The sequence below is a fragment of the Choloepus didactylus genome, chromosome 14 (genome assembly GCF_015220235.1).
Source record: "Choloepus didactylus isolate mChoDid1 chromosome 14, mChoDid1.pri, whole genome shotgun sequence".
NCBI classification, from domain to species: domain Eukaryota; kingdom Metazoa; phylum Chordata; class Mammalia; order Pilosa; family Megalonychidae; genus Choloepus; species Choloepus didactylus.
In genome coordinates, this window is record NC_051320.1 from 73301490 (window position 1) to 73324305 (window position 22816).

The window sequence follows — 22816 nt, forward strand, 5'->3', positions numbered from 1 at the left end:
CCCCATTCTTTAGCCTCGTTCTATATCCTAGTAACTTATATTTCATGTCTATGAGTTTACATATTATAATTAGTTCATATCAGTGAGAGCATGCAATATTTGTCCTTATGTGTCAGACTTATTTCACTCAATATAGTGCCCTCAAGGTTTCTTCATCAACCCTCTTTTTTTTTTTTTAAGATGGTATTTCAGTTTGCTAATGCTGCCTTTTTGCAAAACACCAGAAATGGATCGGCTTTTATAAAGGGGGTTTATTTGGTTACAAAGTTACAGTCTTAAGGCCATAAAGTGTCCAAGGTAAGTCATCAACAATCGGGTACCTTCACTGGAAGATGGCCAATGGCATCTGGAAAACCTCTGTTAGCTGGGAAGGCATGTGGCTGGCATCTGCTCCAGAGTTCTGGTTTCAAAAATGGCTTTTTCCCAGCATGTTCCTCTCTAGGCTGCAGCTCCTCAAAAATGTCACTTTTAGTTGCTCTTGGGGCATTTTTCCTCTTTTAGCTTCTCCAGAGCAAAAGTGTGCTTTCAAAGGCCATTTTCAAAATGTTGCTCTGTAAATGGCAGCTCCTTTCTCAGCTCCTGTGCATTCTTCAAAGTATCCCTCTTGGCTGTAGCAACCTCGCTCCTTCTGTCTAAGTTTAAAGAGTGGTCTAGTAAACTAATCAAGGCCCAAGCCAGATGGGCAGGGCCACACCTCCATGGAAATTATCCAATCAGAGTTATCACCCACAGTTGGGTGGGTCGCATCTCCATGGAAACACTCAAAGAATTACAATGTAATTAACACTAATACATCTTCCCGCACAAGATTGCATCAAAGATAATGGCATTTTGGGGGACATAATACATTCAAACTGGCACAGTTTTGTTCACCTACCATACTTTCCATCCTAAGTAAACAATCAATGGTTCCCTGTATAGTTACATATTTATGTATTCACCACCATCACCACTATCTATATAAGGACATCTCCATTTTTTCCATAAAGAAGGAGGAAGAATCAAAGAAGGTAGAGAGACAAAAGAAAAAGAAAGAGAGAGAGAGAGAGAAAAAACATGACATCTAAAAAACAACAGAAGGAAAGACAGAATTAAACTAAAGTAGAATAAAAGAGTCAGACATCACCAACACCAAGAGTCCCATGCCTCTCCCTTATGCCCTCCTTTTATAGGCATTTAGCTCTGATATATTGCCTTTGTTACATTAAAGGAAACATAATACAATGTTTCTGTTAACTAAAGTCTCTAGTTTGCATTGATTGTATTTTTTCCCTAATACCACCCTATTTTTAACACCTTGCAAGGTTGACATTCATTTGTTCTCCCTCATGTAAAAACATATTTATACCTTTTATCACAATTGTTGAGCACTCTAGGTTTCACTGAGTTATACAGTCCCAGTCTTTATCTTTCCTCTTTCCTTCTGGTGTCCCACATGCTCCTAACCATCCTCTTTCAACCATACTCACAGTCATCTTTGTTAAATGTACTTACATTACTGTGCTGCCTTTACCCAAAATTGTTTTCCAAACCTCTCACTCCTGTCTTTTCCTATCTGTCTGTAGTGCTCCCTTTAGTATTTCCTGTAGCACAGATATCTTGTTCACAAACTCTCTCATTGTCTGTTTATCAGAGAGCATTTCAAACTCTCCCTCATATTTGAAGGACAGTTTTGCCAGATATAGGATTCTTGGTTGGCAGCTTTTCTCTTTCAGTATCTTAAATATATCACACCACTTCCTTCTTGCCTCCATGGTTTCTACTGAGAAATCTGCACATAGTCTTATCAGGATTCCTTTGTATGTGATGGATTGCATTTCCCTTACTGCTGTCAGGATTCCCTCTTCTCTTTGATGTTTGATAATCTGATTATTAAGTGTCTTGGCATAGGTCTGTTCAGATCTATTCTGTTTGGGGTATGCTGTGCTTCTTGCGTCTGTAATTTCATGTCTTTCCTAAGAGATGGGAAATTTTCGTTGATTATTTCCTTGATAATTTCTTCTGCCCCCCTTTTCCTTCTCTTCTCCTTCTGGGGCAACCATGACATATACATTCATGTGCTTCATGTTGTCATTCAGTTACTTGAGATGTTGCTCATATTTTTCATTCTTTTCCGTATTTGTTCTTTTGTGTGTAGGATTTCAGGTGTCTTGTTCTCCAGTTCCTGAGTATTTTTTTCTGCCTCTTGCAATCTACTGTTGTATGTCTCCATTGTGTTTTTCATCTCTTGTGTTGTGTCTTTCATTTCCATAGATTCTGCCAGCTGTTTTTTCAAACTTTCGACTTCTACCTTATGTTTGCCCAGTGTTTTCTTTATAGCCTTCATCTCTTTTGCCATATCTTCCCTGAACTCATTGATTTGGTTTATGTTTTGATTTAGCATATTTCTTTGAAAATATTTAATAGATAGTTTCATAAAGTGAAACAATATCTCAGCTGTATCTTGATTGAGGTGTAAATTTGTTCCTTTGACTGGGCCATATCTTCAGTTTTCCTACTGTAGATTGTAGTTTTCTGTTGTCTAGGCATCTGGTTTCCTTGGTTACCCCAATCAGATTTTCCCAGACCAGAACAGGTTCAGATCTCAGAGTGGGGCTATATTCAGTGTCAGGTTTCCCTGAGGGTGTGTCTTAGAAGATTGACAGACTTTCCTGTGAGGCCTCTAGTTGCTGTGCTTTTCCTAACCTGCCCAGCAGGTGATGCCTGTCACTCCCGACTGGTGTAAGGAGGTGTGGCCTTTCAGTTTCTGTTTTGGCTGTTTTCCCTCAGGCTCTGGGGTCTGGTTCTGAAGACCAGTAGTAGATCTGGTCTCCATCTTCTTCCTCTTAGGGAAGATATACCCCCTAGGGAGTTATCATCTGCATGTGAATTGGTGTCTCTCTGACTCTGCTGTCACCATCTGTCTGGGTCAGAGTGTTGCGAACTGAAAATGGCTGAAGCTCTGTCCACTGAAAATGGCTGAGGCTGTCTCCATTGAGCCCCTCAGTCTGAGAGAGAGAAAAAGGGATAGAAAGCCCCCTTTTAGAGCCATTACACAGCTCCCCAGTTTCCCTCATCGGCTAGAGATAAAATGTGGTCTTCTGGCTCTCCCTCCCAGGACAGATGAGTCTTCTGGTTCTTTAAGGTCAGTCATCACTAAAAGCCTCTGTCTGCTTGTTGGGGGTTTGTGGCTTGTATTCAGCAGTCCACATCTGTCAATTAAAACCCCCATTGGAGGTGAGCTGAGCAATATTCGCTTGCTCAGAGAGTGCTGCTTTCTACCACAGCGAGGTTTTGCAGCTAAGCCTGCTGTGGGGGGAGGAGGCTCCCAGCACGGTTCCACAGTTTTTACTTACAGATTTTATGCTGTGGTCTTGGGCACTCCTCCCAATCCAGGTTGGTGTATGATGTGTGTACAGTCACAGTTGCCCCCAGCAGTTTCCAGATTATTTATTAGTTGTTCTTGGTTGTTTATTAGTTGTTCCAGGGAACTAACTAAATTTCACTCCTCTCTATGCTGCCATCTTGCCCATCCCATCCCAGAGAGATATTTTTTTAAAGCCGTGAGGAACTTTATGTGTGATGTGTAATATTGTTTTTGATTGAGAGAGCCAGATCTAATAATCCAAGAAGATAAGATAGGAGCTTCTAATTCCTGGTGTTTGCATTGAGGTTAACTGGGCTAGTGATGGTCCCTTTTCTTCTCACTCTATGTCCAGGTTTTGTGAATGAATGCTATACACTTTAAGCATGAATGTGTTGGCAGTATTGTGACATGCTTGCTGGTTTGTGATCACTATTGTGTGTCATCTCATACAGAATGCATTGCTTTTCAAAGGCAGTCCTCTCTTAGGTTTTAAATTCTCAGAGGACAGGAGCTGCATGTCTAAATCACTAGAGATAAGCACAGTACCAGGTCAAATCAGCAGTTTCAGCAAGGCTTGGAGAGGGGAAGGAAGATGACAATGATGTGTCAGTTTTGGAGTTGACCAATGGACTGAGTTGTCTGTTAGGGCTCCTTACTGTCTTTCTTCACTTTTCTCCCAGTGGAAAGCAATTTCTATGAAATTTAGTCTGTTCAGTTTGCTGGCATATGAGACATGAGGTGAGAAGTGGAGCTGTACTTGCTGACTCATGGGGGAGTAATGCAACAGCGGCCGTCTCCATCATGCATCACAGTTCCAGCAGGTACAGCACAGGCCTGGGGGTCTCCTAGTAACCGCACCAGGAAAGCAAACAGCCTTGTTATCAATGCTACCTCAGGAGTCACCAAACAGCAACTTCACAAAAATGTGGCAAATTTGTTTTCAAAAGGTCTGTGTGTGTGCACGCCCATAAATGTACAAAGAATTCTGGGACGATATTCAGGGTATTCTTAAAACTGATTGTATCCCCTGGAAAGAGTCTAGGGGCTTATCTAATTTCTACCCAAGGGCTGAAACACATATTCACAGGAAAATATATCTACCCTCTTGCATGTTGAACACTGCTGTGTGTATGTGCTACTTTTAAAATTTTAAACGTGTTAGAAAATTTTATTTAGGTGGCATTTACTGATATTATATTTTATTCATGTTACTAATAAACAACTTCTCAATTTTAATGTTTTCAATAATATTAAATATTCGGAAAGCATTTCATTATCCACAAGAGTCTTCTGAGGTGGCTCAGTTGTGATTTGAATTTTTCTGATTAGGGAATTGGGGCAGAAAGAAGCAAACTGACTTATTCATTGACATGATGAAATCACTAAGAGAGAATTAGAACTTGCAGTCCTCAAATTTACCAAACTGGGTGCATTCAGTATGAAAATATGGTCAATTCAGCAGTAGAAGTATCAGTAAAAATGGGTGGTTGGGCTAGATTCAAATACACTCTTCTTGAGGAGAAATATCCTCAGAGCAGAGCTTAGTACTACAGACTATACCAAACTGTCTAAGGCATCGGGTAGAAATTAAATAATTATTCTACCCAGCAAAGAGGAGCAGTTTTGATTTAGTAGCTAATGGCCACATGGATTAGAACAGAATGCACAATATCCTTTAATCTAGCCAGCCAACAGTGGACAGGATGTATTTGAGCAGAAGATAAATTCATACGTCCTTCAAACCTTAGGACTAATCAGTATACCTCACTTTAATTGGGGCCCTGGTTTTTATTAAGAAGTTCAGGAGAAATAATTACTTACGATAAAGCAGATTAAAAAGAACTGTTCCTCTTTTGCTGACAGCAACATCCGGAATAATGATTCTAAGACGTGATGGAACACTAATGCAAGGTATTAATAATAGGGTGGTTTATGGGAACACTGCATTTTATACATGATTTTTCTGTAAGGCTACAACTTCTCTAATAAAAATAATAATAAAAGGAGTGACGGAGGATTAGTTATTCATTGGGACATTGTTTTAGTCATTGAATTGATTGTTCTCTCTGTTTCTTTCAATAGAAAATGGCCAAAGGGTATCTGAGTTTACTATTTACCAGCTTTCTTGGAAACTAACTTGTAACTAGGAAATGCAGGTTATGCCATATCTCCTCCTAACCAACTCTTATGAAAAACTGTTTATTCTGTTTTGTCATATTGACTTTTTGCTCCATACCTATTATTTAAAATAGGAGAACATTATCATGGTTTGTGTCTTGGATTTTTTTTTTGTACCAGTTTAATCTGGACTTTTCTAATGTTTAAAGTGAAACTCTTATTCTGTGAATGAAGAAGTATCACAGTTCTGGTGAAGACTCAGAAAAATAGCCTCAGTTCTAGATTCTGAATGGTAAAGGGGAATATTATCCTAGGCACATAAAGCTTTTTAAAAATCTGTTGCCAAATATATTATTTTTAATAATGCACTATGTGTTCATTTGTTATCATTAAACATTTCTCTTCTCTTTTGAAGTTAGCTGACTTCAAAGGAAATAGAAGCTCCTGTCACCTGCTTATGACCAATATTTGGGTGCTTGGGTAGAGAGCTTATGGCTGCAAAAGGTAACAGGATACCTTTCTCATCTGCTTTGGATGTGAATTCAAAGAACGTGTTCCCTGATGGTGGTGGTGAGATTTACTACAATTGGATTAACAGCATTTTAAAATGTAGGCTCACAGGAAGCAAATTCATTAACACCAAAAGGAGAGATGAATTAATTGCAATGCCTTGTGGTTGTGCTTCCAAGCAGAGAAGACAGCCGCCATCCCTTGATACATTTTGGATTCAATGTGAAAAGCAATGGCTCAGTCTTTCAGGGGAGTGCTCCAAAGCAGCTTTGTCTTGTTTCCTGGACTATCTCCCGAGAGGCATTCTTGTCAGCCAGGAGTCAAATAAATCCAGGCTTTGAGATTCAGAGGAGAAGATGAGCTATGCCTTGGCTCTACTGGTGTGCATTCAGGGGCTCTCTGTGAAAATCCTTCTCCCTAAGACAAATTATGGGCTGCTAAGGCCTTTCACTTAAGGAAAGTAAACTGTCTTCATGAAAATTAAATGATGGCCTTGTAGGTAATGGCAAGAGGGCTGTATTTATTATTTTTTTTTAATTCAGGTATTCAATGCTTTAGTTTGCACTGGCATTTTGTGCATTTATATACTCTCTTTATAGAGAGAGTATATTTTTGTCATCCTTTCTTATTCTAATGCCTTACAATCATGGTTTAGGTCCTTGGAACTCTCTTTTGCTTGCCTAAATAAATAAAAGAAGAGAGACATACACAGTCGTGCAAATGTGAAGCCAGCAAACAATTGCCTGGGAGTTTGCAAGACACCATCTCCCATGTTTAGCCCATGGAATACGCTTAAGGGTTAATTGGTTCAAGTTTGCTTGGAAGAGGAAGCTTGGCACATGGGACTAGCTGATAAACTATTAACTTCACAAACATTTTAACCCTCTAGCCCCAATATTTCCCCCCACTAAAACACAACTAGTCTATTTTTGTATTATGTGTTTGCATCTTTGAAGCTTAATAATATATTTATTTTATTGTTTTATTATAAATATTTTATCCTATTTCTCTTTTCTCAACAAACTCAAATTGCATTTTAACTGGGACATTTCTGCAGTTTAATCTCTTTAAAACTAAAAATGGTAAAAAAGTGATATAGTCCTAATTTATTAAGAAGGAGATGAAAATCAAATGGCCCTCAGTTCATTTTCATCTAATGCATGAAATATCAGGAAGTGGTTTGTGTTTTATACATGCTTATTTTAGATTAAAATGAAATTCCACAGCATTCTCTAAAATATACTCCAATTAAATTTCAATGTCTATTTTCACATTCCCGGATGGAATTTTTGAAAAACTTACACTGTAGTAAGAAACATAAAACCACTTTGCCAAGGAAATGCTGCCTAACTTGGAAATCATAAGTTCTTTATGGTCTGTGTAAGTCCTGCATCTTTAGTAGGTGATTACAATGAATGAGTCTGAATTTTCTACTCTTTTGTGGGAAATAGCTCCTTACTAAGAATTCACTGTAAAAGACACTTGGCAGCTAAGGAGGTACTATGATGGCACATTCCAGTCCACAAATCTTCCTTCCAATAACCTATACCTTGGTTTTAGTTAACTAGGCTGCTCTAGCAAATACCATGGAATGGGTTGACTTGAGCAATGGAAATTTATTAGCTTACAATTTTGAGGCCAAGAAAATGTCCAAATCAAGGCATCGTCAAGGTGATGCTTTCTTCTCTAAGACTGGCTGCTGATGATCCTTGGCTCCTCTGCCACATGGCAAGGCACATGACAGCATCTGCTTGTCTTTCCCTTCTCTTCTGAGTTTCACTGATTTCAGTTTCTTGCTTTTGTGGCTTTCTCCCTCTCATGTCTAAATTTCATTCTCTTTTAAAGGACTCCCAAAATAGGATCAAGACCCATCCTGAATTGAGGTAGCCTCAGTAGATTCATCAAAAGGTACTGCTTACAGTGAGTTTACACCCACGAATGGATTAGATTTAAGAATATGTTTTTTTGGAGTACATATAACTTCAAACCACCACAACCTCCTTGATAGAGTCTTTCATTTATATGCAATTCTTAGTCTTCTGTTGAGGCTGAGACCAATATCTCAGGGATAGGCAAAACAAGTTACTTTAGAAATGATCAAGTTTATAGTAACTCACATGCTAAGAACTTTTATGCACATCTCTTTTACATTTAACAAGCACTTTGTAGATTCTATTAGTGCCCCCATTTTACAGACGAGAAATTGAAAAACTGAGGTCAGATAATGTTTTCTAGGTCACACACTGAGAAAGTGGTTGAACCAGAAATCTATTTAATTGGAAAGCCCTTGTGTTAAGCCACGTCACTCCACTGCTTTTCCTCAAGAACAGGCAAGAGACAAACATGATGAAAACCCACATTTATTATTTTAAAATAAGCACATTTTTGTGTCTTGTTTAAAAAGGTAGCTACACACAAACAACGGCAACATGAAATATTTCTGAAAAATGAGTATAGGTTTTAGGGAATGCAAATCATGAGAACCTTAGTGTCTAGGAACGCTCAAGGCGGTTTTGTACAAATGTACACATTCTATCCAGAAGTAAATATCAAACAGTGCAATAGACAGTGTAATTTTTTTGTACAAGTATTAGCTACTGTTCATTAAATCCTATTAAGGAATTTTTGGTGACAACAGCTAGCACTAGGTGCCTGAACCAGTGCTTCAGTCTGTGAGTGATGTTCTGGTGGGTGACAGAATATTTATTCCCAGAGGTAATTTATAAATTGCATTTTGCCCCTTCAGTTGTACAAACCTGTGGGCGGAGAGGAGTGGGCGGAGAGGACATCCTGTAATTCAGGATACTTTGGAAGCCGGTTGCCTAGGAAACTGGGATGAGCAGCATAATGCCCACCAAAACAAGAGAGAGGATTCTTTTTTGATCCACATTGCTTTCCAATTCTGGGTTATAACTGATCTACATCTAAATTTACAGCATCAAATTTTACTCTTTTTTACATCTAAGTTTTAGTTGTTACAATCTTTTGTTTCTGGCTCTTATGCTGCTCCCACCAGAAACTTTTAAACTTTTAAAGCCTTTTCCAATATCTTTGAAATATGCACACTTTAATTTTTATTTCCAAATTTATCATTCATGTACACACATATAGCTATAACCTTATGGGTGCATGTACATGTAAGTTAAACTGTATGAAATTGCTGATATTCAACCATGTCGGACCTACAAAAACAGCAATTTCATATGGGTCAGCATATAAATGAACAGAAAAAATCACAAAAGGCATTTGAGGAGGGCTGCAGTCTTTCCTTGTCCTTTATTACTTGGGTCCCTCATCCCCTCTTTTCCCATCCAGACCATATCAGCCGCAGCCTATGCTCACTCCCAGGCAATCCACATTAACAAGTTAGTTTGTATTCTCCGAAATCATAGACTCATAAACAGAGAGAACTGTATCTGTTCATCCATATTTGTTCTAGTGACAAAACTCATGGTTCAGAAGCTCAAACTCCTGGAGGGTCTCTTGTTGCTCTGTATAGCTGAATATTCTCTTTCCTTGCATTTGAATATTGCTTTTCTTATTTTCTTTGCACTTAAAGAGAGTTCACCCTGATTTTGACCAATTTCCTTACTTTTTGACATTCCTTTACTTGAATTCTATTTATCTCATAATGTGTTAGGAAGTACTCAAACGATTTGAGATGCAAAGTATGGCAATGTTTCACACAGGTTGATTAGTAATTCTCTTCTGGTTTCCTACTATTGACTTCACAGAATAACCTGTTATTTTGCAAAGTTAAGAATAAGGACATATGAGAAGGAAATCCTTTTGTTTTTATTTTGCCAACACTAGATCCAGACTGTAATACCTTCTCATGGAAGAAAAAAATCATTTCCTTTCCCACAGGCCTCCCCAGAGCCTTGTTTCTGATTCCCATCCATCAGACTGAAGCTAATCATCAGTTAGACAATGGAGTCATATGAAAAGAAATTGTAAGTTATGTTTTAACAGGGGAAAGTGTCTGTAATCTTAAGATAAGAAGTGCAGCTCCACCATGGGATAGGCGATCTAACCTTCTCACTCTCAGCCGAGGATGACTTCTCCCTTCACTGCGGTGGCAATTGTCATTTTTCTTCCAGGGGACAATATTTTTTTAGTAGGCAATTGTGGGTGTTCTGGTTTGCCAATGCTGCCATTATGCAAAATACCAGAAATGGATTGGCTTTTATAAAGGGGGTATATTTGGTTACACAGTTACAGTTTTAAGGCCATAAAGTGTCCAAGATAATGCATCAACAATTGGGTACCTTCACTGGAGGATTGTTAATGGCGTCTGGAAAGCCTCTGTTAGCTGGGGAGGCACGTGGCTGGTGTCTGCTCCAGAGTTCTGGTTTCAAAAATGGCTTTCTCCCAGGACATTCCTCTCTAAGCTGCATCTCCTTTTCAAAATGTCACTTTCAGTTGCTCTTAGGGCATTTGTCCTCTTAGCTTCTCAGGAGAAAACACTGCTTTCAAAGCCCATCTCCAAAATGTCCCTGTAAGCTGCAGCTCCTCTCTCAGATCCTGTGCATTCTTCAAAGTGTCCCTCTTGGCTGTAGCAAGCTTGCTCCTTCTGTCTGAGCCCATGTAGTGCTCTAATAAACTAATCAAGGGCCACATTGAATGGGCAGGGCCACACCTCCAAGGAAATTACCTAATCAGAGTCATCACCCACAGTTGGGTGGGTTGCATCTCCATGGAAACACTCAAAAAATTACAATCTAGTCAACACTAATAAATCTGCCCCCACAAGATTGCATCAAAGAACGTGGCATTTTAGAGGACATAATACATCAAAACCAGCACAGTGGGCAAAGGGGGGCAAATTCCCATCTCAGCAAAATGGGCAAATTCTCATGACTCTGGGCCATTGTGCTATTCCCACGACTAAACTACCCTGAGTTTTCTTACTAAGAAGTTAGTGTTGACAGAGAGAAGGAAAATGAGAACTCAGTGGTTTGGGCTTACCCCATACTCTCCTCTCCCCCACCACTATCTGTACAGATCTTGGTCCTCTTTGGCCCACACACAAATGCTTGCCATTTGGCTATTCTGTTGCTCTTGGGCTGTAGTCCTTTCTGTTATCTGGAAAGAAAAATGCTTTTTAATGAAGTAAATTGTCGATTCCTATAAGTTTGGGTGTTGACAGTATCTCGGGAGTAACTCAGAAGGTTCCATTCTTAAAAGTTGTGATTAGTTTGCCTGATAAGTTTTCCTTGGGTGAGCCTTTTATCCTCAGCACACAATGCTCTGGCGAGAGAGAGTTCAGATCATTCTGAGTTTTTTTTTTTATGATTGAGGACTGTTATTTATTTAGAAGCCAAGTCTGCCCTTCTCTTGCCTGTCAAACGGATTTCAAAGCTGCCGCACCAGGAATTGTTTCAGATTACAGACTTCAAGAACTAGTGACCCTTGCCCTCCCCTTCAGTAGTGAAAGCTCAAAATGGTCCTACGGGAGGATACGTAAATCCAGACAGCTGCCTAGAGGTCATCTCAGAGCTACATCCCAGCAGAAATTCTCTTAGGTTGTGCGACAGAGAAAAACAAACAGGAGATTAATGTACAGAAGGGTAACTGTTTGCAGCTCAACCAAGTGTGCTCTGAAGGTCAAACCCCTACATCAGCGATTAGTTGGAAACCTTCTAGCTCCTCTACCTCTTGGAAAGCGCATCGGATCAGGGAGCATAGGAAAGACACACATACACACACACACATTCCACACACTTAATATGACACACATGCACGACCCCTAGAAAAGGAGTCTGTTTGGGTGAGAGAATGAAGCCAGGTGATAGTCCAAGGAGGCTGTGATTTTAGCAGACCTACCAAGAACACGGATGTAGGAGGTTTGTTATTTTAAGTCCTGAAAAATTATAATTTTTTTTAAAGCGTTTGAATAATTGTAGTACTACTTTGCTCCCCAAACTGGACAGTGAGTTAAACAACAACAAAAGCTCCTTCCTGGCTGCCATGGAGTTTCCTGAAAGAACTTATCTTGTGAATGACAAAGCCACCAAGATGTATGCCTTCACACAAGACAGGTAACATATATGTCTGCTTCATAATTCTCTGTGCCTTGAATATTCACTTGAATTCCTAGATTCTCTTGCTTCAGAATAGAAAACTTCGGCTTTGCAACTTGAGGGCATTTTGTAAAAATTTATAAGCTGTTTACTAATTTAATTAATTCATGTCCTGGAAAATGCAAAACTCTGTACAGTTGGTTTGGTTCCTTAAATATTTTAAGTGCATGAAGATAACATCTTATTAACGTATTTTTCATGTGTAGTTTTTCTTCCATTAAATGGGCATTCATGTGCTTATGTGTTTTCCTTTCTTTTTCTCAGTTATCCCCACCTTTAAGTTAGGTAGTAAATTTTATTAAATTATATTTAGACAAAAATAAAACTTTCAGCTATGTGGCCAAATTGTGATTATGTTGATCTTGAAATTAATTACTATTTTCTTAATCATATCATGTCTTTATCAATACATACACCTATCATAATATGGCAGATTTTAATGTTCTGCATAGTTTCAAATCCTTTTGATATCTCCCACACTGTCATGTGCTGTATATTCATTCATTTTCTATTTCTTTAACATTTATTTATTGACCATTAAATACTGGATATATAATGAAGAAGACAACATCCCTAGTCCCAGATCTCTGTCCTCTTGAGGCTTGGGGTCTATTGGAGAATATGGGTAAGAAATAGGCAATTACACTACAGCATATGTGTCATGCTGGAGACATTCCATGAGAATATAGCCAGGGACACCTAGGTTTTACCTGGACTTTGTAGGCATGGTGGGGGAGGGAGGCCTTTTTCTGAATGGTTTTACAGAAAAAGTGATAGGCCAAGAAATGCAAAATTAAAAGAAGTTAGGGTAGGGTTAAACCATGCATAGAGAGGAGAGTTATGGCAAGTTTTCCAGACTGGAGGATTTGCAAGGTAAAGACAGAGACATGTAAGAATGAGAGCTTGGTGTGTTTGGGGAGCTGAGAATAGTTTAACCTGAGTGGGGAGAAAAGAGAAGCACACTAAATCCGTAGAGATGAATGCAAGAAAATCTGAAATGAATTCATGTTAGGAACAGGATTTAAGAGAGTAATTACCCATTAATGACTCCTGGCTTCATGGAACAATTCTGTTAACATAGAATTCATATTCTAAAGAGTAACAACATTTTGTTTGATAGCATTAAATGTCTGAGCCCACTGCAGAGGGACTTTTTCTTAGGTAATTTAGAACTTTATCTTATAGGCCATGATATCATTAACATGTCTAATAGCTCAGGTACCTTGTAGGCATGTAATAAATATTTGTCAAATGAATGAAAGAGTGAACAAATGAATGATGTGTTGAAAATGCATGATAAGACCTAAGCTTAGATCTCTTTTTCTAACAGAGTAGTATTTAAGCTTCTTAGGAAAAGTAATATGAAATTGCAAAAACACAAGTGAATTTGTGTGGTCGACCTGTAAAATAAGAGGGTGGAAAATATTATCAGGTCCTCTTTAGAGATACAGGAAAAAAAAAAAAAGGATTTAACCTCCACCACAAACAAAAACAAAATAAAAATAAAAATGGAAACTTATCCAAGAACACAAAAGCTACATTTTCTAAATCTTATTTTAAGTGATCGATTCAAAGTTCTAGGTTATTGGCATCAACTTTTCTAATATTTCCCTATTTCTCTCTCTTTTTTCTCTTTGATGCTGCAGTACATTTATTTTTCTATTTATTTACTCTATCCTGTTGTTCCTACTCTTCAATACCTAGGACATATTTGAATACATGGGAATCAATGGTGATTTATTCATTAACAACAAATTCGCATTTAATTTTTTGAGCTGTCATAGCATTTGCTGTTAAGCACCTTCTTAAAATAATACTTCTTAGAATTCACATCATTGTTCAGATCAAGGACCTGTTCTGCATCTAGAGATACCTAGATAACTTTGCACTAATGAGACGATGAGGAATGCATTTTAACTTTGTTTTTTCACATATTTTGGAGTCACAGACTCCTTTGAGAATCCAGTGAAAACTGTGGGCTCTTGCCTTCTCTCATGAAACACATACACATAAGCACATTGCAGCCAATTCCACTAGATCCTCTGAAGCCCAGACTTGGACCTCTGGCATAGTGCTTAAAGGAGCATCTCAGCTCAAAGTACATCCACACTGGTAAATCTTAGAGTCTAGGACACGGAAATGATTCAAAAGTAAGAACTGGCCAGGTTTCTCACATTTTCCCCTTGCGGCATTGCCCAGAAACCTTGCCTGCCTTGGTCTCACTTTTAATCTGCTTCAGGATGTTTCTTCTTCTAGCCTCTTACTGCATGGTCTTCCTTGGCCACAAGATTCACAAAAAAAGAATTTAAAGCAAAGCTTCACATGACCAGAGCAAACCAGACATTTCCAGAACAGTTGGCCACCCTGCCTGCTCATGTAGCCTTCTTAGCACAGGGGCAGAGGGGATCTCCGCCTTGCTTTCCTATTAGTTCTCGGGCTCCTCTGAATTGATGTGCATTGGTGCCACCTGCTACTATGTTCTGTGGTTTTTTTTATTATCAAGATCTGTATTACATTACAAGGCAAAAAATCTACTCATTTATAGGTATAAATATTCTTAGTGTCACTTGCCAAAAGGTTCTGATTCCAAAAAGAATATTTGGAGCTACTCAAAAAATCCTGAGAGCTATTAACATCATCAGTACAAACTTTGTGAGGCCAATTTGGCAATATGTATCGACATCCTTACAAGTGTAGATACTCTTTGACCAAGTAAGTTCCCCTTTAAGATAATATGTTAAGGAAATAATTATATACTTAGCAAAGATTAACTATAAGACATGAATCCCAGCAGTGCTTATATGAGCAAATAATTGGAAGAGAATTCATTGTCCAATAATAGAAAATCAGTTAATTATGATATGACATATCTACATTAAATGTAATTCTCTGCAGATGTTAAAAATGATTTTGTAGAAGATTTAATACATTGAGAAAATGTTCACAATCTGCTTAAAGTTAAGAATTAGGTTCCAAAGCTGTATCTCTAGTGGGATCCTGTTATGAACATTGTCATCTTGTCCAAGGTGATTCCAGCTTTTCTCCACTGAGTTGCAGCCATGCAATTTGGGCAGCATTGACTCCACGCTCAGCTCTAGGAGTCAGCCTGGTTAGGTTAAGCCAAACTCCCCAGTGTAATGAGGCCTACGCCAATCAACCCATCCATCTTCTTCTGGCCATATTGGTTATTTCTTGGGTGGCCAAATCAGCATGAAACTCAAAGAGTTTCAAAAGGGAACACTTTCTCCTGTACATGAAAAAGCAAGCCCTGATTACCACTGGCAGCCCTCCCACTACCATGTGGAAAACCTGCCTGAGGTTGCAGCGTAGTTGAAACTACAGAGAAATGGATCTGGAACCCTGATCAAACAGTGCCTGAAGCCTGTCCTCTAGACATATTCTGTTACAGAACCAACAGTTCCCATTTATTAATTAAGCTAGCATGAGCTGGGCATTTTCTGCTTGTGAACAAATGCATCTTAACTAATACAAACCCCAATCACATAGAACATGTTTATTTATATATTGCAAGGCTATATGACAAAATGTAAATAATAGGTATCTTTGGGGAGCAAGGTTACTAGTGATTTTTTTCCTACTTTGTGTTTTTCTGTAATTCCATATTTTCTATAATGAATGTATATATAATTTTATCATAAAAAGCCCCCAATATAATGGTAGAGTCATAATCATAATCATTATCTTAGCCCAAACCATCAGGTTTTTAACTCCAGATGGTGACAAACCAAATAATCAATTAACTCTTCAAGTGGAGGCTAATTTAATGCCATTTAAATATCTTTCAAACCCATGAATGCAAAGTTCTCAATCTCAAGAATCTCATTAATGCCTTCTATTAAGTTTATTAAAAAATCAAAATCTGATTGGTTCAAGATCCATGGACATAGGCATTTGCATTAGTAAAATTAGTTTTGGGGATACTGATACTTAGGTAGGAAGGCAGTGTGAGGGGGTAGTGGAAAAACACAGCTCAGAATCTCAGCTCTGCCATTTCCTGGATGTTTGATCTCAATTAGTTTACTTAGCCTCTTTGAACTCTAGTACTTCAGCCAAAAAAATCATGGGGTTGGACAAAATGTTGTCTACAATCTTGCTCTGAAATTCTCTAATTCTATGAATGGCCCTAAATGATGTTCTCTATATTTGAGCAGAACAAATAGGCACTGTTTGCTTTACGAAGTATAAGTAGCTTTCAGCTCTCATTATGGGTTTGACTGATCGGTGAAGACTGTCTGCAAAGCTGTATTAAGAAGGATTCTGAGGGTCCACATGGACTCAGCATGAAAAAGTGCTATGATCCATTAACAGTGTTGCTGGAAGAAGAAAGGGAGATTGAAGGCATACAATATTGGACTCATATAGGTATATGCTACATCCCACCCCTGCCTCTCTTTTGGGTAGCACAGTGCCTAAAATATTTTCAAAGTGAAGTAACAGGGAAGGAAATACATCCAAGTGTCTCTGCATCCTTTCTTCCTCTCCTTTGCCATCTCTTAATCATAGCTGGTTTACATTAATGAACAGCCTGACTGAATAAAAAGAAAACTTTCAGTGGTTGCAAATTTAGAAGGAAATTTCTTCTTGCCTTCCCCTTACATTTGACATTTCTTGTAGAAGGAGCTGTGAATGATAACTTCCTAGTTAGTTAGCAAATGTCCTTATAGCAGTTTTGAGAATGGTAGGGCTGACAGTAAGGTGTGTTTGTAACCATGTTCACTTCTTGTTTCTGTCAAACTCATCCACAGTGTGGAACTCCAGCAGAAACCCCTGAATAAAGATCAGTGTCCTGGAGAGAAGCCAGAGGAGCTGGAGTCAGGAGCCATCTATCACTGCCACAGCAACTCCAAAGCCACTGAGAACAGGACGAATGAACAAGTCCACGCCAAGTGGAAACTCTGTGCCGCTTCGGCAATATGTTTCATTTTCATGATTGCCGAGGTCGTGGGTAAGTGTTTCTCAAGAAGACTTCCCTAATCAAACCAACCAAAAAACAAATCCCTGCATCATTACAGGAGAGTCACCTGCGTTCTTTTAATGTAAGCTTTAATATTTTCTGTAATTATAAAGTAACAATATGCTCATTGTAGACAATTTGAAAAATAGAAGGAAACAAACTAAAATTCATCATTACCTCACATTTGAGTGGTAACCTCTACTAACATTATGTACATTGTATTTTTGTACAGTATATTTTCTATTCATATCTCAAAGGTTTTTTTTTACACAATTGAGAGTTTGCTGAATGCTTTTGACCAACCTACCAAATACTTGTCAGAAACATTTTCAGTGCCTGAACAATATTCTATATGTTCCACAGTGATTTATATAACCATCTCTCTATTGTTAGAAATTTAGAGTTTTTTTCCTGCAATGAGCAATGTTATAATGAAAAACAGTGAATAAAACTCTGCCCTACCTTTCTGATTATTCCCTTTGAAGAGATTGCTAAAAATGGAAATAGTTGGTTGAAGGACATGAATATTTTTACTACTTTTTGATGCATATTACCAAACTGTTATCCAAAAAGTTTGAAACAATTTATATACTCATCAACTCTACATGAGAATGAAACTTTCTGCAAATCTTAGCAGAACTTATTTTAATCTTTCAAAAAATTTTCTTAATGTATAGGTGAATATGTTTATTTTAATACATGCTTCTTTAACTGTTACTGTTGGAGTATGTTTTGCACACAGTTAGTGATTTGTATTTCCCTCTGATAATGCTTTTCCTCCTTGACTCTTAACGTCCATTGCTCATTCTTTTAGAGAACTTTGCAATTCTCTTATTGATCACTGGGAGCTCTTTATATAGATAGGATTTTAATCCTTTGTCTTACTTGTTATAAATACTCTTCCAGTCTATTGTTTGTCTTCTAATTTTTGTTTAATTTTGGTTTGACTTTAAGAAGTTTTAAATTTTATATAGGTAATTGTATCAAACTTTTCATTTTAGCTTGATTTTTTTTACTACCTTTACTGCTTTGGTGCTTAGTAATCCTTTCTCACCTAGTGAGCAGGTAAATACCTTTCTTGTTGAATTTTTGGCATTTAGTTTTTAAATCAATCTGAAATTAGATATTTTGTGTCCTCTAAGGATTGAAAAATATATTTTTATATAGCTAAACAAGTTTTCATCACCGTTAATGGAATAATTAGTTCTTTCCCCATTGATTTTAATGTTTCTTTTTATCATTTATCAAGTTTTTATAAATAGTAGGTCTTGTTCGAAGGTGTTTCCTTGATCTCTGTTTCTATTTTTCTATCAATAACATCCTTACTTAATTAATGCAAATTTATATGATATAATGTTTGTTGGTCCCTTCTCATTATTCTTTGTTTAACAGAAAATGGTGACGGCTATTCATCCCTGTTTATTATACAAATTAAATATGAGAATCATTTTGTCTGGTTCTCCCTGAAATCAAATTATGATTTTTATTGGCATATAAATCAACTTGGGGGCACAAACATCTTTAAAATATTCAGTTTTCCTATCCAGGAAGATGGTGTGTTTCTCCTTTCAGTCAAGCATTTTACAGCTCTCAGTAAGATTTTGTTTTAATACGAGGACAACTTATTTCTTGTCAGAGTTATTCTGGTTACTTTTTGTGTTTGGTTTTTTCTTTTAGGTGACTAGTCTTTCCTTTCTCATGTCTTGTTTTCTGGATGATTACTTTCTTCTGTTGGAAAGTTTTGATTTTTGTATATTCACTTGGTATTCAAAATGTATTTGAATTATTGTTAATTCTAATGTTTTTCAGTAACTTTTCCTTGTTCCTCTCTGATCTGTCCTCTCTACCAAATGAGAAAGCCTTCTCTTGTGCAAAAATATACTTTGCTCCTCAGTTTCAATGGTTGTATCTCTTTCGTTTCGTATTTTTATCATGTTAAATAATATATTGTGCTAAATCGTATCTTACCTTTAACTTTTAAGTAAAACGAAGCATGAGGGTTTAAGTATTTTTTATGTTAAGGTTTTAGTATTTTTATGTTAATGAAGGCTCTCCTTGCCTTAGTTTTAAAATAATTAACAAATAATCAAGGATTAGTGCTACTTTTATCAAATACCTTTTCTTTTAAATATATTGTTTTTAAATTTGTTTTCAGCCATTGTTGAGCTATATCATATGAAGAGATTTCCTAATAGGATATGACCTTTGTATTTATGGTCTTATGATGCTGATAGCTAATATTTATTTAAGGCTTACTATGTACCAATAACTATGATGAGTGTTTCTCATGTATTACCTTACTTAATCCTGAAGAAAACATGAGCAGGTAAATTCTGTTATTAATCTCACTTTACGGACAAGGAACCTGAAGCTCATAAAGTAACACAACTCTCTTTGGGTAATATTATCTGAAAGTGGCAGGCAATCTGGATTCCAGGGCTCATGTTCTTTTTTTTTTTTCATCTATGATATGAAGTTTGTTATATGTTTATAATATGAAGTCATATATTTTCCTGTTCTGCAGTTGTTTTCAATTTCGTTTTTTTTTAATTCATTTTTATTGAGATGTATTCACATGCCACTCAGTCATACAAAGCGTACATTCAGTTATTCACAGTACCATTATATAGTTGTGCGTTCATCACCAAAATTAATTTTTGAACATTTTCATTACCACACACACAAAAATAACAAGAATAAAAATTAAAGTGAAAAAGAACAATTAAAGTAAAAAAGAACACTGGGTGCCTTTTTTTTTTTTTTTTTGCCCCCATTTTTCTACTCATCCATCCATAAACTAGACAGGGGAGTGTGGTCCATATGGCTTTCCCAGACCCATTGTCACCCCTCACAAGCTACATTTTTATACAATCGTCTACAAGATTTGTGGGTTTTGGGTTGTAATTTGATAGTTTCAGGTATTTACTGCTAGCTATTCAAATTCATTAGAACCTAAAAGGGGTTGTCTATATTGTGCGTAAGAGTGCCCACCAGAGTGACCTCTCGGCTCCTTTTGGAATCTCTCTGCCACTGAAGCTTATTTCATTTCCTTTCACATCCCCCTTTTGGTCAAGATGTTCTCCATCCCACGATGCTGGGTCTAGATTCCTGCCTGGGAGTCATATTCCACGTTGCCAGGGAGATTCACTCCCCTGGGTGTCAGATCCCACGTAGTGGGGAGGGCAGTGATTTCACTTGCCAAGTCGGCTTAGCAAGAGAGAGAGGGCCACATCTGAGCAACAAAGAGGCATAATGGGGGGGGAGTCTTAGGCACAATTGTAGGGAGGCCTAGCAGGTCTCATGTTCTTGGCTCTCTCTATGGTGTCTCTCAACCTGGCCATGGCTGGCCATTCTTTTAATATATTGTTGAATCTGGGTCACTAGTATTTTCTTTAGGATGCTTGTATCTTTTTTAACAAATGAAATTGAACTATAGTTTTTTCTAGTTGGGTACTATTTTTCTAGGTTTTTGAATCAGAATTATGCATTTTGAAATGGAGAGTTTAGTGTTAATAATTTCATTTTAAAAAAACAGAAAGTTTATATAGCATTTTAATTATCTATTCCTTTTAACAACTCCCTGATAAAACTGTCTGGTTTTAGAGATATTCTTGAAGTTTACTTTTTGATGCATTTTTTACTGCCTTCCTCATTCATTGACATACCCAAAATTTCTACTTCTTGACTATATTTTGGTCATTTACATTTTTCCAGTCATTTATTTCATTGTAACTTTCAAATTTATTATCATAACACGGAACATGATAATCTCTTATTGGTATTCTTTTATTAGTTCTAACTCCCTTCTGATTTTATTATTTTAAAAATATTTTCTTTCCCCTTGGTTTACTTTGGCAGAAGTTTGTTTATTTTATTGATACATATATACACTTCTCTTGCATAGACAGCTCTTGGATATATTATTGTTTTAATTTTTCTTGTTTCCTAATTCATAATTTTGGTTTTTAAAATCTCTGTTGTTTCTGTTGTCTTTCTCTTTTCATGGTTGTATTCTTACTGCATATTTATTTAATTTCTTTTTATCCTTTTTCTTTATTAATAATATAAGGGTATGCAAGTATGAATTTATCATAGAAAACAGATTTGCCTTAGCCCAAAGTTGTTTTTTTTTAATTTAAATTAAAGAAGTTGTGGGTTTACAGAAAAATCATGCATAAAATACATTGTCCTATTATTAACACCTTGCTTTGGTGAGGTACATTTGTTACTATTGGTGAAAGCACATTTTTATAATTGTACTATTAACTATAGTCCATGGTTTAACTTAGGGTTCACTGTTTATGTTGTGCAGTTCCATGTATTTTTAAAAAATTTATTCTAGTTGCATATATACAATTTAAAATTTCCCCCTTTTAGCCACATTCAAACATAAAATTCAGTGCTGTTAATTACATTCACAATGTTGTCCTACCATCACCACCATCCATTACCAAAACATTTCCATTGTCCCAAATAGACTCTGCACATTTTAAGCCTTAATTCCCTATTCCCTGCCTGCCCCTATCCCCTGGTAACCTGTATTATAGACTCTGACTCTATGAATTTGCTTTTTCTAATTATTTCATATCAAAAAGATCATACAATTTTTGTCCTTTTGTGTCTGATTTATTTCACTCAATATGCTATCTTCAAGGTTCATTTAAGGTTCTGCCAGCTCCATTTTGCAGTTGAAACACTCCTGGGAATTTTTCATTTCAGTTATTGTGGTCTTTGCCTCCAGTAGTTCTGTTTGGTTCCTTTTAAAAATTTCTATCTCTTTATTGAGATTCTCATATTGTTCATTCAGCTTTCCTGTTATCCTTTAGTTTCTGGTATTTTCCTTCATCCCCTTGAGCATATTGAAGATCATTTTTTACAAGTCTGGCCTTCTTCATTTCCTGTTTCTTTGCCTTGTAATCAATATTTTAAAATGTTAACTCAGATTTATTCCCTGAGATTTTTGTTTCTTGAGTTTGTAAGTAGCTGATGATATGACAGATTTTCTTGAATGCCAGCTCTCTATCAGGAAGATCAGCTCATAGCAAATGTAAGTGCAGGGTCCTGTTTTTTCTGGGCCTGGGTTTTGCCCTGGGCTTGGGCTTGCTAATGGCCTTAGGAGTTCCCTTGTTGACAGGAGTTGGAATCCTCCCTCTACTTCCTGGGAGACAAACCTTCTCCCTCTCCCAGGTGTTCAATTGCTGGACTCAAAGCAGGTAAGCCTCAAAGCAGGTCATCCAACTCAATTGTTTCTTAAACTGCCATTTTTGTCTCAAGTTGTCTCAATTTGCCCTGGAGGGCAAATTCTGGGAGGGGGCACACGAGACAGGAATTTTCCAAGTCTGTCTTTTTCCAGCTAGAACAGGGCCAGGGGCCCACAAAAGGAGCAACGTGAAAACATAGTCCATTCGAAATGTGATTTGAAAAGGTGATGTTGGAATTCATAGCTCTCCAAATAAAATGCTCACACAACAATGTGCAAACAATGTGCAGGAAAATTTGTAAATTGGTTTATATCCTCCCCTGCTTTCTTCCTCAGCTTTTTCCCTGAATCCATTCCCTAAATGGATGCTGAGACTGGACAACATTTCCTCCCCAGCTGATGTCTAAGCACTGGTCTGAAGTGAGACTTCACCCCTTATATCTTTCCGTATGCAGTGCCATTTTGCTTTTAAAATTCATACATATTTTTTTCTTGGAGGGGATGGGTCTGGAGAGAATGGGCAGCTATTCTCTTGAAGTGAAGAAAATCAGTCTCTTTCTTTCCTCCTTGTTGCTCTGAATTAG

General features: G+C 37.3%; 1 protein-coding gene across 1 annotated transcript in view; it reads left to right on the top strand.

The window, feature by feature from the left end:
• The window catches only part of SLC30A8 (solute carrier family 30 member 8), a 68014-nt gene that overhangs the window by 19813 nt on the left and 25385 nt on the right, over nucleotides 1–22816 (top strand). Inside the window, exons 3-4 of the mRNA XM_037803012.1 lie at nucleotides 11908–12015; nucleotides 16824–17023. Coding sequence (XP_037658940.1) covers nucleotides 11945–12015; nucleotides 16824–17023 — 271 coding nt within the window. The 5' untranslated portion in view covers nucleotides 11908–11944. The remainder of the gene's footprint in view (nucleotides 1–11907; nucleotides 12016–16823; nucleotides 17024–22816) is intronic.